The sequence below is a fragment of the Hevea brasiliensis genome, chromosome 9 (genome assembly GCF_030052815.1).
Source record: "Hevea brasiliensis isolate MT/VB/25A 57/8 chromosome 9, ASM3005281v1, whole genome shotgun sequence".
NCBI classification, from domain to species: Eukaryota; Viridiplantae; Streptophyta; class Magnoliopsida; order Malpighiales; family Euphorbiaceae; genus Hevea; species Hevea brasiliensis.
In genome coordinates, this window is record NC_079501.1 from 30,083,874 (window position 1) to 30,100,335 (window position 16,462).

Here is a 16,462-nt window from a genome sequence, read left to right on the forward strand (position 1 = left end):
CCCCATCCCCCCCCCCCCCCCCCAGCTCTCCTTCTCTTTCTCCCCGACTCTCTCTCCTCCCTCTCGTTTTTCTCCTTGTCGGTGAGAGACCCCTTGCCGGTGACCACCCCAACGGCTCCAGCGTCCCCCAGTTCACCTCCAGCAGCCATGGATGTCGGCCAAAGCTCCTCCAGCCACAGGAATGAAGAGAGAAAGGAGAGGAACCCGTGCGATGGGGAGAGGACCATCCAAGGCCGTTTTCGGCCATCTCCGACAACGGGAAGACAGGGGATGCCGGCAGTGAGCTTTTGGCAGTACTGGGTTCCTCGTCCAACCAAGACTCGCCAGTTTTAATGGAGTTTTCCGACGAGTTGAAAAGGGAGAAAGAAGGGAGAGAAAGTTTTGGGTAGTGGGCTTTTCAACAAGTTTTCGATCGATCTGACTGTCGGATCGAAAATCTGAGACTATCGATGGACTCGGGACGACGAGATCTTCGAGATAAGACCAGTCCTACTCCAATCGGACATCGTTTGAAAAAGGCGATAGTCGGACGGTCCAGATCGCTTGGTGAGATTTTCGCATTTTTTTTATTCCCAAAATTTAAAAATAATTTTATGATAATTATTAACACAATTTGGACTTAATTTAGGTACAATTGGATCGAGGATAGCTCACCGGCATCGGGATCGCATTTTCAGCTAGATCTGGCTGCTCGGCAGCCCGTCTCAGAACGTGATTGATATTATAGTCACTCCTAGCATTTTCAGACATTGTGGAAGTATTCCAGGTGTCAGAATTGACATAGGTAAACTCGAAGTCTAAGTTGCTCATTTCCGGCTAATACCGACTTAGAATAAAATTCATAAAATATTCGTGATAACTTAGAAAATTATAATTCCTTTTGCATTAGCTTAGTAATATTGCTAAGGACCGCGGGGCAAAGTTTTAGAATTTTTAGAGCTCATATGGGTAGTTTTTGCAAAAAGGGTTAATTATAAGGACTAAACTATAATTTTTCACATTGTGATAGTTGATTGTTAGATTAGCCCAGAAGGGGCCATGTGATGTAATTGAATTATGAATGTGAGATTTATGGATATAGAAGTGTATTTTAAACCCTTTTGCAGGTTGGGTAGGTCCTAGGTATAGGGGAAACTCTACCGGATTTTCAGCATAAATTAGATTGTCTATTGTCTTTTAAAAGTTTTATGTTGACTTAGTACTAATAAATTTATAATATAATTATTAAGTGATCGAGGTCAGCTATTTTCCTCCATCCAGTAGCCACAATAGTCTTCGGTGTACTGTGAGTAAAATATTAATTTTAATTATAATTTTGATATTATTATATGTTCAAGCATGCTCATGCATCACTTATAAATATGTATCTTTGTAGTTAAACACTAGGCACATTTTATATTGCATTCTTAATTGTTGAAGTGCCATGGACATTGTTTGTGGTAATTTGGAGCGGTGTGTGTGTGTGGCATGCGTATGGTATGGTATTGGATATGGACAGGACGAGTAGACACGGTTTGAGAGACACTCGCTGGGACCTGGTCCTTTGGGGTAGACACGGCTTGAGACACACTCGCTGGCAGAGGTTGGATTAAGAGGGCTGTATAGGGGATCAGCTCCCATATATGTATTGTTTGACAGTATTGGGTGTGTGAGTGCTCCAAATTGCCCTTTTGCTGTTATGATGTGAATTGTATAAAAATTATGATGATATTGCATTTCATTCCATAGGGTGCATTAGCTTTAGGTAGGTATAGAAATTGTACTTAAAATTGGTATTTTACTCTCTGAGTCGAATGCTCACTCCTATTCACCTATTTTTCCAGGCTACAGGAGTAGTTCTTTTACAGAGCAACCTGCTTTCTTCCTTGCAGGTTTAACGTCGGTTATTTAATTGTTTTATTATTTTTCTAAATTTTAAATCTAGAACTCCGCATATGTTAGTAGTAGTGTGGACCTTGTTAGAAATCGTGTTAATTTAAATTCTTGAGATTAATAAATGAAGATTTGTATGGTATTTAAACAATTTATAAGTGATGGTAACAGGGTTGAGCGAGGCTCCCCTGACTTTAGTTTTTTATGGTTATCGGGTTGGGTTGACCCGAATAAACATATTTTATTTTATTTTATTTTATTTACATGTTGGGCCTAAATTTTTGAGCCTTGGTTATGGATTTGAAAATAGTAAGGCTTACTACGGGCCTCGAGGGCTTTATGCCTGCCCAGGTCCTAATGCCGGTCCGGCCCATAGGATGGGTCGTGACAAATAATATTTATGAAGAAAATGTTTGAATATTTTTTAATATATTAAGATGATATAGAATTTTTTTGATATTTTAAAATGATGAAAATAATCACATATATATATGATTTAATCAATATCTAATTATTTCATTTTTTTTATCTATATTTTTATTTTTATTAAATATATATATATATATATATATATATATATATATATATTTTACTTTTGTAATATATGAAATCTTCATTAAAAAAATTGTAAGACTAAAAATTTAGTCTACATAAAATTAATGAAAATAAAATACAGAATAATTAACAATAAATTTAAAATATTTTTATACTTTTATATTTATTATTATATTAAAATTACTAATAGTTACATACAAAAAACGGGAGCATTAGCATTGATTTATTTTCACATTTTAACAACTCGTAGGTTGATTATGAAAACTTTTTATCTCACAATTTTTTAATCAAGATTAATAATATTATATAAACAAAAATAATGTCAATAAAATTTAAAAAAAAAAATATAAAAATGCATATTGAAGATGTGAAATAATTTAATATTGATTAAATTATATTATTTTTTTTATCGTTTTAAAATATCAAAATTTTTTAATCCTTTTAAGATAATAAAATAAAATTATATATCTATACTATATAAAGTTTTTGGTATGTGAAATATATGTTAATACTTATTAATAGCACTAAAGCTAAAAGTTGAATTAATTGGCTACTATTTTATATATATATATATATATATATATATATATATATATATATATATATATATATATATATATATATATATATATATATATATATATATATATATATAATTAAGATTTATAAACTTTTACTGAAAAAAATAACTAAAATAATAAAATAAATAAAATAATTTCTTATCTCAAAGAATTAAATTATATATGTTTATATTATATTAAATTAATTATTTTCAATAAGGTTGTCTTTTTCTTTTCTAATATTTTTGGATAAAGTTTATAATATTTTTTATTTTAATATTTGTATTTTAATTTCCATAAAATATTATTTTATTTATTTTATTTTTTTAGTTGTAAAAATATATAAATCCTAATTATTATGATAGAAAAATTATAGATATAACGCTAGCCAATTAACTTAGCTTTTAGCTTCAATATCATTAATTCTTATTAACATATATTCCATATACCTAAAAATTTATATGTAGTGCAAACAAATTTTATTTTTTCATTTTCTATTATTAATATACTTTTCATATTATTAATATCTTTTTTTAGAATAGTATTAATATTATTAATGAAGAAAATGTTTGAATATTTTTTAATATATTAATATAATATAATTTTTTTACATTTTAAAATAATAAAAATAATCATATGATTTAATCAATCTCAAATTATTTCATATTTTTATTTGTATTTTATTTTTTATTTTTCTATTAAAAATATTTTTTATTTTTGTAATATATGAAATCTCATTAAAAAATTGAGAGACAAAAAGTTCAATTACATAAAAATTAATAAAAATAAAATACATAATAATTAATAATAAATTTAAAATATTTTTATATTTATTTATATATTAAAATCATTAATAGCTACACGCAAAATAAGGGCACATTGATTTATTTTCATCTTTTTAACTCTTTGGTTCAAATTATGACTAATTTGAATGGGTTGCTTTTGGGCTTATGAATTATTGTGTAATATATATATATATATATATATATATATATATATATATATATATATATATATATATATATATATATATATATATATATATATATATACTCCTGAGTACAAGCAAGAATGTATTTGCTTGTAGAAGGAGAAAATAAGAACCACCAGTGAATGAGAATTGATCACATAACATTGACAGTAAGTCCTGATTATCATCATGCATGTTGTGATTGATAAGTTGATGACTTCTGCTTCAATTATTTCGATTAGAGGCCTACTACTACTGATTTTCTCCATCCGAGCAATATTCTTCCTCCTATTTTTGATTTCCAAGCGAAGTATAATACTGAAAGTAAGTCCTGATTATTATCATCAAGTCCTAATTGATGAGTTGGGTTAATTATTAAATTAATACATCGAGAGCACTAAAAAAATAATTATGAATAAGCACCATGAAGGGATGTACTTTGTAGGATCTGTTTCCCTTCTAAAATCATGTTAGGATGTGCATTGAAGTTGATCCTTTGTATTTTCTGTACTCTTTCATAATTTCTTTTTCTTTTAGTTGGAATCTGAGTGATTTAATATTTAGACTTTCTAAGGTATCATGTTATGATTAAAACGTATCTTTTTTTTTTTCCCTCCATAAATCTATTATTTTAAAGATTATAGAATGAAACCTACAAGAACAATAGCCAACTTGGCTGTGATTGTGCGAGATCTCTCAGTTTAAGGCAAAATAGGCTCAATTCCAAGAATGGTCGATTATTGCCATTTTGAATACTTCCAAAATCTGGCTAATAATTGTAGTACTGCGATTAGACCCGACCTTGAGGCTGGTTTCAATTCTAGTTGGTCTAGATTTGCCTTTTTATGATTTGTTAAAAGGGTGAATCTGAATTTGCCTGAACCTCTCTTCAAGGTTTGGATTCAATTTCGAACCTCTCTTCAAGGTTTCCATTCAATTTTGACTTGATTTAGTTTAAATTTAAAGGTTCAATTTTTTTTTTGGAAATAAGAAGATTTGGTTTGGCTTGAAACCGAATAGGATAGTTTCGGTTCAATTCATTTAGAATTTAAGTTAGATATGAATTTGACTAACTTTAATCGTAGATTCGATTTAAGTTGATCTAGTTTCATTTCAAAATCGACTCACGTCTGTTCTAACTTCGATCAACTATTTGTTCTTATGATGACTTGATTCAGTGATGGTATTGAATATTTTAAATTGACTTTAACCCTTTGTTTGGATTGATGGAAAATAGAGAGAAGAAAAGAAATAAAATTTGGTTTCCATCAATTCTCTTGTTTGGACATTAATTTAAAGAGAGAAAAGAAGAGAAAGAAAAAGAAAAGAGGGAGAAAATACATTTCGACTCTCCATTGGATCTGCCCCAAAAAATTTCTCTCTAAATTGGAGGGAAATGTAGAGAAATTGCTGTTGCTTGTGTGGAAAGTACTTCAATACCCTTCAATTACTTTAGTAGAAAAATCATTTCTCTTTTGTTCCATTTTTGCTCCTCTTTGCTGCAGAAAGTGTCTCTCATCTTTCGTCATTTTTACTCTTCTTTTTGTAGCAGAAAGTTATGTGAAAATGCTTCCTTCATTATTTTTTTCAATGATACTTTTAATACGTTTTATAGTATAATTCAGTCATGAGTTTTACCATGTGAAATCTATTTCATGCTGGAAGTTAACTAAGTTCATATCAGAGTTTCAACACTGAAATTAAATAAGTTTTGAAGTTTGATCAATGTTCCACATACAATTTAAATATAGATAAATATAATCAATGTACATGTGGACTATCATTTTCTTCATGATATAAGAAAACAAATAAGGGTATAAAAGATATTTTCTATTGTAACACTCATAATTTTTAAATAATTATTTTATATGTAAATATTATACTTTATTATATTAAATATTATGAAAATTTATTTGAAATTTTTCAAATTTTAAAAATCGGGTTTGATTTTCTTAAAATAATAAATTTCATTAATTTTTAGAAATTAATCTAAAGACTACGTGGCAAATTTAAAAATATATTTGGATTCCATAAATTTTTTTTGAGTTTTCTGAATTTTTTTTTTCAGAATTTTCGGGTCTCGTTTTGGATCACAGAGTAGAGTAAAAATTTAATTTTATGTATTTTAAATCGAACTGGCCGAATCAAACCAGACCTAATCGAACCGATCAAATCGGACCGGTCCTCTTTTTCTTCTTTCTCGCCTCCCTCGTGCATCACCCAATTAGCCTCCTTCTCGTCTCATTTTCTCTCTCCTCTCTCTTCCTCTTCGTTGGCCAGCCACCGTCCCTCCTTTCCCCAGTCACCAGCGCACCTCCCCCAAGCCTCCCCGCCATTGGCTGACGTCCCAGGTGGCCGAAAAATCGTGTCGAAGTCCTCCCCTTTGCGCACGCGACTTTTCAACTTTCAATGCCAAATCCAGTTGATCCGACCACTAATCGGACCGAGTCTTGTCCTAAACACCTTCTACTCTTTAAGAGCTTTTCATAGACACCAAGATTACAAATTTTCATTGAGTGTATTGTCTAATTTTGGCCCATTTTGATTTTTGAGATAATTTTCTCCCAAATCGGGAACCCCATGAAAATTCCGAGAGTACCGACATGCTCCACTCGACTAGAGATTCGCAACAATATAAATTTTAAAATTTTCCGACACTTAAAATTCAATGGTTCCCATGGACTTCATATTATTTTTTCAGGCTTTAAATAAGCTTATTTATTTTTGCAAAAAATTATATTTTAACCCCTTGTTATATGGGCTCTACGTAGGTACCTTCATTTTCTGAAAATTCGATTAGCGCCCGGATCTACAATTTTGATTCGGATAGACAAGCTGCTACAGCTGTTTTAGAATCGGATTGAAATTACAGTCCTCCCCATCATTTGCAGATGCCCCAGACGTGTTCCAAGCATCGGAATTGGCGTAGGTAAACCCGAACGTTATGTTTCTTAATTTACATAGTATCAGGTTTAGAATAAAAATCCATAAAATATTCGTGGGTTGCTAGAAAATTATAATTCCTTTGCATTAGCTTTACAATATTGTTAAATAGATTGAAAATCCATAAAATAATTTTAGAAAATTTTAGTAATATTTTGAATGATTTTTTTTTATATAAAATGTTAGTTTTGGGGATTAAATTGAAATTTTAATTTTTTGAGTAATGATTGATTTGAGAGCCTGGGAGGGGCCATACGATATTGATGGGATATGGATTGAGGTGTATGAGTTAGAAGAGTTATTTGAGTCCTTGTGCAAGTTGGGTAGATCTTAGATACAGGAAAAACTCTGCCAAATTTTCGGTAAAACTTAGGACGTATTTGTCTTTTCTTTTGAAGTTTTATTTTAAGTAAATATTAAAAGATTATAATGTAATTTTTTAGGTGAGCCAGGCTAGCATTTCTCCTTCGCCCAACCGCTGCAGTGACTTGTGAAGTACCATGAGTAGATATTGAATTTACTTATAATTTCAATATTATTATATATTCAAGGCATGTTCATGCATCACGTATTGATATATGTGCATAGTTATTTGCTCGGCATGCCTTGTATTGCCTTTGTATTTGATGACATTGCTGTGGTTGTTACTTTATGGTGATATAGAGTCGTGTGTGTGAGTTGGTGTGTATGTGGTGTGTATATGGATATGGGCAGGATAGTCACGAGCTTGAGTAATTGGTGGGACCGATCCTTATTATGGATAAGTAGGGGTAAGCATGGCTCGAGTTGATCTTGTTGGCCCCCACATTTGGATATTAAGAGAAAATCCAGCTTTGAGTTGATCTTTCTGGTAGAGGTTGAAATTAAGAGAGCTGTATAGGGGATCAGCTCCCATATATATATATGTATAAGTATAGATTTGACACACACACGGGTATGTGAGTGCTCCAGATTGTGTTTGGTGTGATAATATTGTTGATGTTGAATTGTGTGAAGATGTTGCACTAGCCTTAGATAGTTATAAAAATTGTATATAAAATCAATATCTTACTTTATGAGTTAAACATTCACTCCTGTTCACCAATTTTTTCAGGCTACAGGAGAGTTTTTCTTTGTGACTTACCCTTTCTCTCGTGTTATGAAAAGATTACTTAATTGTATTATTATTCTCTAAATTTGTAATTTAGGACTCGCATGTGCTAGTAGTAGCATTAAGCCTATCGGTATCAGAGGAATTCAAGTTTTCATATTAATAAATGAAAAGAAAAAATTTTATGAGTTTTAAATGGTTATAAATGAGGTAATAGGGTTGAAATTGGCTCCGATTTTAGTTTTCTGAAAAGTTATGGGCTAAGTTGGCCCAAAATGAAATTATAACAGTTTAATTTAAATTATCATATATGCATATTGGGTCTAAATTGTGGGCCTGGTTATGGATTCGAGGAATAGTTAGGCTTACTACGGGCCTCGGGGGCTTTAAGTGTCCTAGTCCTGAGTCGGCCCATAGGTTGGGTCGTGACAATAAAAATCCATAAAATATTCGTGGGTTGCTAGAAAATTATAATTCCTTTGCATTAGCTTTACAATATTGTTAAGGACAGCGGAGCAAAATTTTAGAAATTTTAGAGCCCGTTTGAATGATTTTTTTTTTTATATAAAATGTTAGTTTTGGGGATTAAAATGTAAAATTTTAATTTTTTGAGTATTGCCTGTTTTGGAGAGCCCAGGAGGGGCCATACGATATTGATGGGATATGGATTGAGGTGTATGAGTTAGAAGAGTTATTTGAGTCCTTGTGCAAGTTGGGTAGATCTTAGATACAGGAAAAACTCTGCCAAATTTTCGGTAAAACTTAGGCTGTCTTTGACTCTTTTGAAGTTTTATTTTAAGTAAATATTAATCAGTTTATAATGTAATTTTTTAGGTGAGCCAGGCTAGCATTTCTCCTTCGCCCAACCGCTGCAGTGACTTGTGAAGTACCATGAGTAGATATTGAATTTACTTATAATTTCAATATTATTATATATTCAAGGCATGTTCATGCATCACGTATTGATATATGTGCATAGTTATTTGCTAGGCATGCCTTGTATTGCATTTGTATTTGATGACATTGCTGTGGTTGTTACTTTATGGTGATATAGAGTCGTGTGTGTGCGTTGGTGTGTATGTGGTGTGTATATGGATATGGGTAAGACAGATAGACGAGACTGGAGCTTGACTGGCTGGGACCTGATCCTTATTATGGATAAGTAGGGGTAAGCATGGCTCGAGTTGATCTTGTTGGCCCCCACATTTGGATATTAAGAGAAAATCCAGCTTTGAGTTGATCTTTCTGGTAGAGGTTGAAATTAAGAGAGCTGTATAGGGGATCAGCTCCCATATATATATATGTATAAGTATAGATTTGACACACACACGGGTATGTGAGTGCTCCAGATTGTGTTTGGTGTGATTATTACTTGACTTGTTTGAATTGTGTGAAGATGTTGCACTAGCCTTAGATAGTTATAAAAATTGTATATAAAATCAATATCTTACTTTATGAGTTAAACATTCACTCCTGTTCACCAATTTTTTCAGGCTACAGGAGAGTTTTTCTTTGTGACTTACCTGCTTTCTTCCTTGCAAGTTTTAATAGTTACTGTATTTATATTTATGTTATGTTATTGATTTAAACTCTAGAAGTCCATATGTGCTAAAAATATTTTATTGATTTGAGGTTATAAAAAACTATTAATTGATGTTGTAAACTTAATATTATGCATGCATGGTTGAATGGGATGGACATATATTTTGTATGAGGGAGCGGAGCTCCTATTTGATTAAACTGATTGATTGTGAGTTGTAAGGGTGAGTTGTGCTCCCTATTATATATATATATTGTGATCACAGGTCGAACGAGCTAAAAAAAACTCCTCGTTGGATAGTCCAGTTTATAGATGAACTTTATCCGGTTGATTTCTTGAAAATGGACTTGGATATGGGCTTTAAGGTTAGGCTAAAGAATAATTAGGCTTACTACTGGCTTTGGGGGCCTTATGCTGACCTAAGTTCCAGTGCCGGTCCGATTCAAAATTTGAGTTATGACATCTATCTTTTCATTTAAGGGAGAAATTTCATTTCTCTCCCATTTTAATAATTTATCCAAACATCATTAAAGAAATTAAATTATTTTTTTTTTCTCTTCATTTTTTCTGCTTAATTCCTCTTTTTGTGGCCTACACAAATAAATATTCAAATAAAAGGTAAATGCTTGTGTAACTTCTAAAATAAAATTTTAAAAGTTAATAATTTAAAATAATAATTATATTATTATAGTCAATTTAACCATTTCAATCCAACAGCAAGGAGGGCTTTCCATGACTCATCGGCAAGGAGCGTAACCACAGAGATCTAAACACGTTCAACAATATTAATATTACGATTCAAAAAGTCAATTTAACTATTTGCAGAGCATACTTGCTTGCTTGTTTGTTTGTTAGAAACAAAAAAAGAGCATATTTGTTTGCATATTCTGTTGTCTTTCAACTTTCCCGTCCTTCCACTGTTCTCTTGTTATGCTGTGTCGCTCACCAATTATTCTCGTCTTTAGCCTCTCTCTCTCTCTCTCTCTCTCTCTCTCTCTATTTTTTGTTCATGTAATGGCAAGCCAGCCCCCTAAGTACCCTGAATCAGTCTATGACTTCACTATCAAGGTTAATTTCTTGGCCTAAATTTGAGAACTTTTTATTAGTTGATAAATTTGTATTTTGCTCTTAATTTTTCCCTAGTCTTCTATGCAAATTGTTCCTACTTCCAACTCTGTAGAAAAGATGGCATTTTGCTCTTCAAACTAATCTTCTTTATGCTCTTCCAAGTTTGACTGCTGATTGGAAACATCTTTATGTGATGATTGTTGCTTGCTTATAATGCTATCAAGTGTCAACCCATTCAAGCACGTTTAGATTTTACTAAATTTTAGCTAAAATTAGCTTTATCTATGTAAAATAATTTGTATTGTGTTTTGCTTTTAAGGAATTGAAGACAGAATACTAGAGGCAAAAACTGTAGACAAAATATATTTAGCTCTGCAAAAGATATAGATGAAGTTGTTGGCCTCATGCTTATACTGTTTTCTGTTTATAATATGATGCTGGAAAAATCCAGAACGCTAAATTAAAATTTTTCTTCTTATCGCACCTCCTAGTAAGCGCTAATAATGGAAGAATCTGAGGTTGATGTGTCAGCCCTTTAAGTACCTTGAGTTTGAATGATTCTCATTAATCTACTGCTTAATTCAAATGGCTTTGGTATTGCAATGCATTTAAAAACATGTGATGCTCCAAGGTATTATTCAATACCATGAAATAAATACTCTATTCAATACAATGGTGAGACCATTATAGTATGATTTGCAAGAAACGAAGGAGTAGTAGTCACACTATTCTTTCTTTTCTTGTTAAGATTTAAAGATCTATTTCAATGCAATCTGCCCTTTTACCACTTGAGCTGATAGTGTGTAGGCTAAGCTGTTTTACATCTTTTCTACTAAGATATTTCAGGCCCATTTGGGCATCTAGCTAAACTTTATGGCGCAGGTCGGTCCTTCTTTTTGCTGTCCTCTAAGATAATATAACCATTCAGTTTTCTTCATAAAATAATCCGTATGTTTTTTTTTTTTGCAATTGCAGGATGCTAATGGAAATGATGTAGATCTTAGCATTTTCAAGGGAAAAGTCTTATTAATTGTTAATGTTGCTTCTAAATGGTATTCTCACATAATTTTTTTTCCATTTTATTTTCTGTGGCTAGGCTTGAACTTTGCCTGGTTTTTTAGAGGTTATGCAACTGTTTCTGCTGTATCTTAGACCTTGTACATTATTTAAGGACTAAAATGTTAGTTAAGGTTCTCATTTTTTTTTAATCCCTCCTCCATATTCATGTGATCCTCTATCTCTTAATCCCTGCCCCACTTCCCATATTTTTCTCTTTTGAGTGGAAGATTTTTTCTCCATTGTTGTTCCTTAATGTTGGCTGATTGTACAGTGGATTGACCAACTCAAATTACACAGAGCTGAATCAGTTATATGAGAAGTACAAAGACCAAGGTTAGTAACTTGTGCTTGCATTTTATGTTTGATGTCTCTGGTTTCAATAACCTTGAAAAAGTTTGTTGGCTAGATCCTAGAAAAACATTTATTTGGTTTGTATTGTCAAAGCATCACTTTCTTGATTGCGAATCACATGCTCTTCCTATCTCCATGTGTCTAGGTATGTTGAGACATGCCTGTCATTGTGTTTACTATGCTTGTCAATAATCTAATTCATTCAAATTCCTTAGTATCTGCACGCTAGAGATGTTCAGTAGCTCATCTGGAGTGTATAGCTATAAGAAAAATGAAATGGCAATGGTCTTTGTTCCGTCATTTATATGTAATATCTACAACTTAACTTTGTATTTGCCTTATTGCAGGCCTTGAAATATTGGCATTTCCATGCAATCAATTTGGTGAGCAGGAACCAGGAAGTAACGATGAGATTCAAGAATTTGTCTGCACTCGCTTTAAATCAGAATTTCCTGTATTTGGCAAGGTAAATGTCAGATGTATGAAATTCGCACTCAAATGTGAATATCAGCTTCCTTTTTCCTTTTGACAGTTAAAAGACTCATTTTGTTGTATATTACTCTTACAGCTGAGACTTCATTACAGCTTCGCCACTTAGCATCACTTATAAATGAAATTCACTTACGGTAAATGAAATAAATCATATGCCTGAGTCAAATAAATAGCCTCCGTTTGTTTTGTGGAAAATAGTTTGTGTATGAAAAATATTTTTTTAAAAAATATTTTTCATGTAAATATTTTTCGTTATTTGGTTGTAATGTTAAACTAATGATACGTATATATACATATATATAAGTATTTTCATATTTCAATAACATTATCAAAGTCTAGAAAATAAAAAATGACTTCTTCTCTTAAAAACAAAGGTCATTTTCTTTAAAAATGACTTAGTTTTCCCTTTGACTAAGAATACATTTTCTGTTGCTCATTTTCCTGAGTGCTCTAAATATTAGAAAATGCGAAAAATATTTTTTGTAAAACAAACAAAGTCTGTTTTTGGTTAATTGCTTGGTAGGGTTGGGCATGGACTGCACAGCCTATGGCCAGCTTAAGCCTGGCCTGGCCCTTAAAATGTAAGGGCTTGGGACTAAAATTTAGGCCTGAGATCTATGGCAGGGCCTAAAAATTCAGGTCCAATCAAATTTCAGGCCAGGTCGAGGCCTGGGGGCGTCAACCATTAGCCTGGCCTGTAATACATATTACACGTTTATTTTTGTATCTAGCATGCAAGATTATATTCTAACCATCTGCCCTCTCATTCTGTCCATTATAGATTGAAGTGAAAAATAACTAATGAAAATTGTTGTATTAGCAACTGTAATACTTAAAGATATTATCAATGGCTGGTTTTGGCTATCTGCAAGTTTGATTTGATTATTTATTTTAATGTGAGTTGTGAAAGATTGTATTCTAACGTTCTCCCTCACTTCGTCCATATTAGATTGAAGTGAATCTTGTGGGTTTAACCACTACAATCTTTCATTAATTTTGAAATATTACTTATGGCTGCTTTTGTGAGAATGACTGGCCATTTATTTTTATCATCTGAAATTTGATATGATTATTTTAATGTGAATTTTGTGAAACAACCATCCTCACTTACTTCACTGGTATTAGGTGGAGGTGAATGGTGAGAATGCTTTTCCACTGTACAAGTTCTTAAAGTCAGGCAAATGGGGAATTTTTGGTGATGATATTCAATGGAACTTTGCCAAATTCCTTGTCAATAAGGACGGGCAAGTTGTTGATCGTTACTACCCCACAACTTCTCCTCTAAGTCTCGAGGTAAAGTGCAACCCGCTTCTGAAGCATGTCTATAGCTCCTAGTTAATCTTGTATGAACTGGCGTTTGTCAGCATATAGTAAAAAAACCATCATATTAATTGTGTTAAGTAATTCTCAAGGTCTTTTACATTATTGCAGCATGACATAAAGAAGCTATTGGGGATCTCATGAGACACCGAGATACAAAGGATTCATCAGGGTTCGTGAAGATATCAAAGCATACGAAGTTTAATCTTGTTCTGTGCATGTTGATGTGCCTTAATAGACTTGTGAAATCTGCTTTACAGAATATGATAATTATATGGAGCATAAAATGTTGCTAGGTGCAGTTATTCTAAACTCCTTGCCTTTTGTTGTGTGGTTGAAAAATCAAGCATTTATACCTTTTGCTGTTTGCCTCTTGAGGTATGGTTGAAGTGGATTTTTTTTTTTTCAACTGTCTAATTTTGGAGGATTGACAAAGGGGTGGATCGGGGGCGAGGATCGCTTGCCCGTCCCCACCCCATAGGAGTTCAGGGTTGGGGCCCACCGAAGAGCGGGGCAAGGTTCCCTACGGGGGTTTTCCTTTTCTTTTTTTAATTACAATTTTTAATAATATATTTATATTTTTTGCTAAAATTATAATATTTAAATGCATAAATATATAAAAATAAAATATTTTTTAACAAAAATATAATAATATGTTATTGTGCCCTGCACAATATCTGGGTTAGGGTAGGGTTGAAAAAAAATTAATCGGGTTTGGGGTGAGTCGAATTGGATTTGAAAACTTTTATTATTCCTATGATTATGACAAATATTAAGCGTGAGAGACGAATTGGATTTTAAAACTTTTATGATTCCTATGATTATGACAAATATTAAGCGTGAGAGAATATCTTCTTTTTATCTATATATTTATATCTATATAAATAAATATAATAAAGCTGAATGAGTTAATCTTATGTTGTTGTCATGTGATTTTCTATATTAGTACCACTTAGCATAATAGGAGAGCCACATAAAGTGTTTAATAGCAAAACTTTCCCCTTGAGTTACTTAATAGTTAAAATATCTTATTACTCAATTATAAAATAAAATTAAATAACATATTATATTTGTCACGACTCAAATTCTAGGCCAGATCAGCATTAAGACTTGGATTGACATAAGATCCCTAAAGCCCGTAGTAAGCATAATTATTCTCTAGCTCAACTTTAAAGCTCATTTTCAAGAAATCAATCAGACAGAGTCCGACTATAAATTGGACCATCTAACGGGGAGTTTTTAGCTCACCCGACCTGTGATCACAATATACATATATATGGGGAGCTAAACTCTCCCTCCCAATCATCAATAACTCAATATAAGATCAAATGGGAATCCAACTCCCTCATCCAACATGAACATCCATCCACTCATTCCACATACATATATTAATAAGTTTATAATTCCAAAATAATTAATCTTACAATCTCAAGCTAAGTAAAATGATTCTACACATGCAGAGGTCTAGAATTCAAATTTAACAATACAAAATACGGAAATAATAGCTAACAGATCTGCGAGGTAGGAAACAGGTTAGACACAAGAAATAAGCTCTCATGTAACCTGGAAAAATTGGTGAATAGGAGTGAGCATTCAAATCATAGAGTAAGATATTGATTTTACATACAATTTCTATAACTACCTAAGTCTAGTGCATCCCAAAGAATGAATGCAATACCTTCACACAGTTCAAACAGGACAAGTTATAATCATATCAAAAACAATTTGGAGCACTCACACACCCGTGTCTCACATCCATACTCAACACATATATATATGGAAGTTGATCCCCTATACAGCTCTCTTAGTTCAACCTCTGCCAGCGAGATCAACTCAAAACTGGATTTGCTCTTAATAATCAAATGCGGGGGCCAAACTGGTACTCTAGAGTCAAAGGGTTTTAAGTTAAGTAGAACGAAGACAGAATACATGTATTGCAAGTTCAGTGAAGGCCAAACTGATGATAAGGAAGGAGTTAGTTTGAATGGAGTGATACTGCCCCAAAGTAATCACTTTAAATATCTAGGCTTAGTCCTTCAAGTAGATGAGGGATGTGAGGAGGATGTTAGTCATAGGATTAAAGCCGGATGGTTAAAGTGGAGTGCCACGGAAGTTTTATGTGATCATAAGATTCCCAATAAATTGAAAGGAAAATTTTACCGTACAGCCATATGACCGGCTATGTTATATGGTAGTGAGTGTTGGGCACTGAAAGAGTCGTATGCATCTAAGATAAGAGTTGCAGAGATGAGAATGTTAAGGTGGATGAGTAGCTATACTAGACTAGATAAAGTCTGTAATGATAGTATTAGAGAAAAGATAGGAGTGGTACCAATTGAAGATAAGTTGAGAGAAGGGAGATTGAGGTGGTTTGGTCATGTGAAGCATAGACATACGGAGGCTCCAGTTAGACAAGTAGAGCACATTAGGTTAGAGGATAGAAAGAAAAAAAGGGGTAGACCTAAATTGACTTGGAGGAGAGTAGTACAACATGACCTAGAAGCATTACACATTTCTGAGGATTTAACCCAAAATCGTTCAGAGTGGAGAAAGCGAATCCATATAACCGACCCCAAATTTTTGGGATAAAGGCTTAGTTGAGTTGAGTTGAGTTGAATCAAATGCGGGGGCCAGCGAGATCA

The 16,462-nt window shown here is 32.6% G+C and overlaps 1 protein-coding gene across 1 annotated transcript; it reads left to right on the forward strand.

The window, feature by feature from the left end:
• The first annotated feature begins 10,436 nt into the window (after positions 1 to 10,436).
• On the forward strand, positions 10,437 to 14,187 carry LOC110660850 (probable glutathione peroxidase 8). The gene is made up of 6 exons (XM_058153667.1): positions 10,437 to 10,598; positions 11,574 to 11,650; positions 11,929 to 11,990; positions 12,356 to 12,474; positions 13,626 to 13,793; positions 13,932 to 14,187. Exons 1-6 carry the CDS (start codon positions 10,461 to 10,463, stop codon positions 13,962 to 13,964), a joined length of 597 nt encoding a protein of 198 aa, XP_058009650.1. The 5' UTR covers positions 10,437 to 10,460; the 3' UTR covers positions 13,965 to 14,187.
• Positions 14,188 to 16,462: the final 2,275 nt, after the last annotated feature.

Bases quoted from the DNA above. Each gene is read 5' to 3' on its own strand.
- LOC110660850 (XM_058153667.1), top strand. From the start codon at position 10,461: ATGCTGTGTCGCTCACCAATTATTCTCGTCTTTAGCCTCTCTCTCTCT. The intron at 12,475-13,625 runs GTAAATGTCAGA...CACTGGTATTAG, and splicing joins AATTTCCTGTATTTGGCAAG to GTGGAGGTGAATGGTGAGAA. The intron at 13,794-13,931 runs GTAAAGTGCAAC...ACATTATTGCAG, and splicing joins CTTCTCCTCTAAGTCTCGAG to CATGACATAAAGAAGCTATT.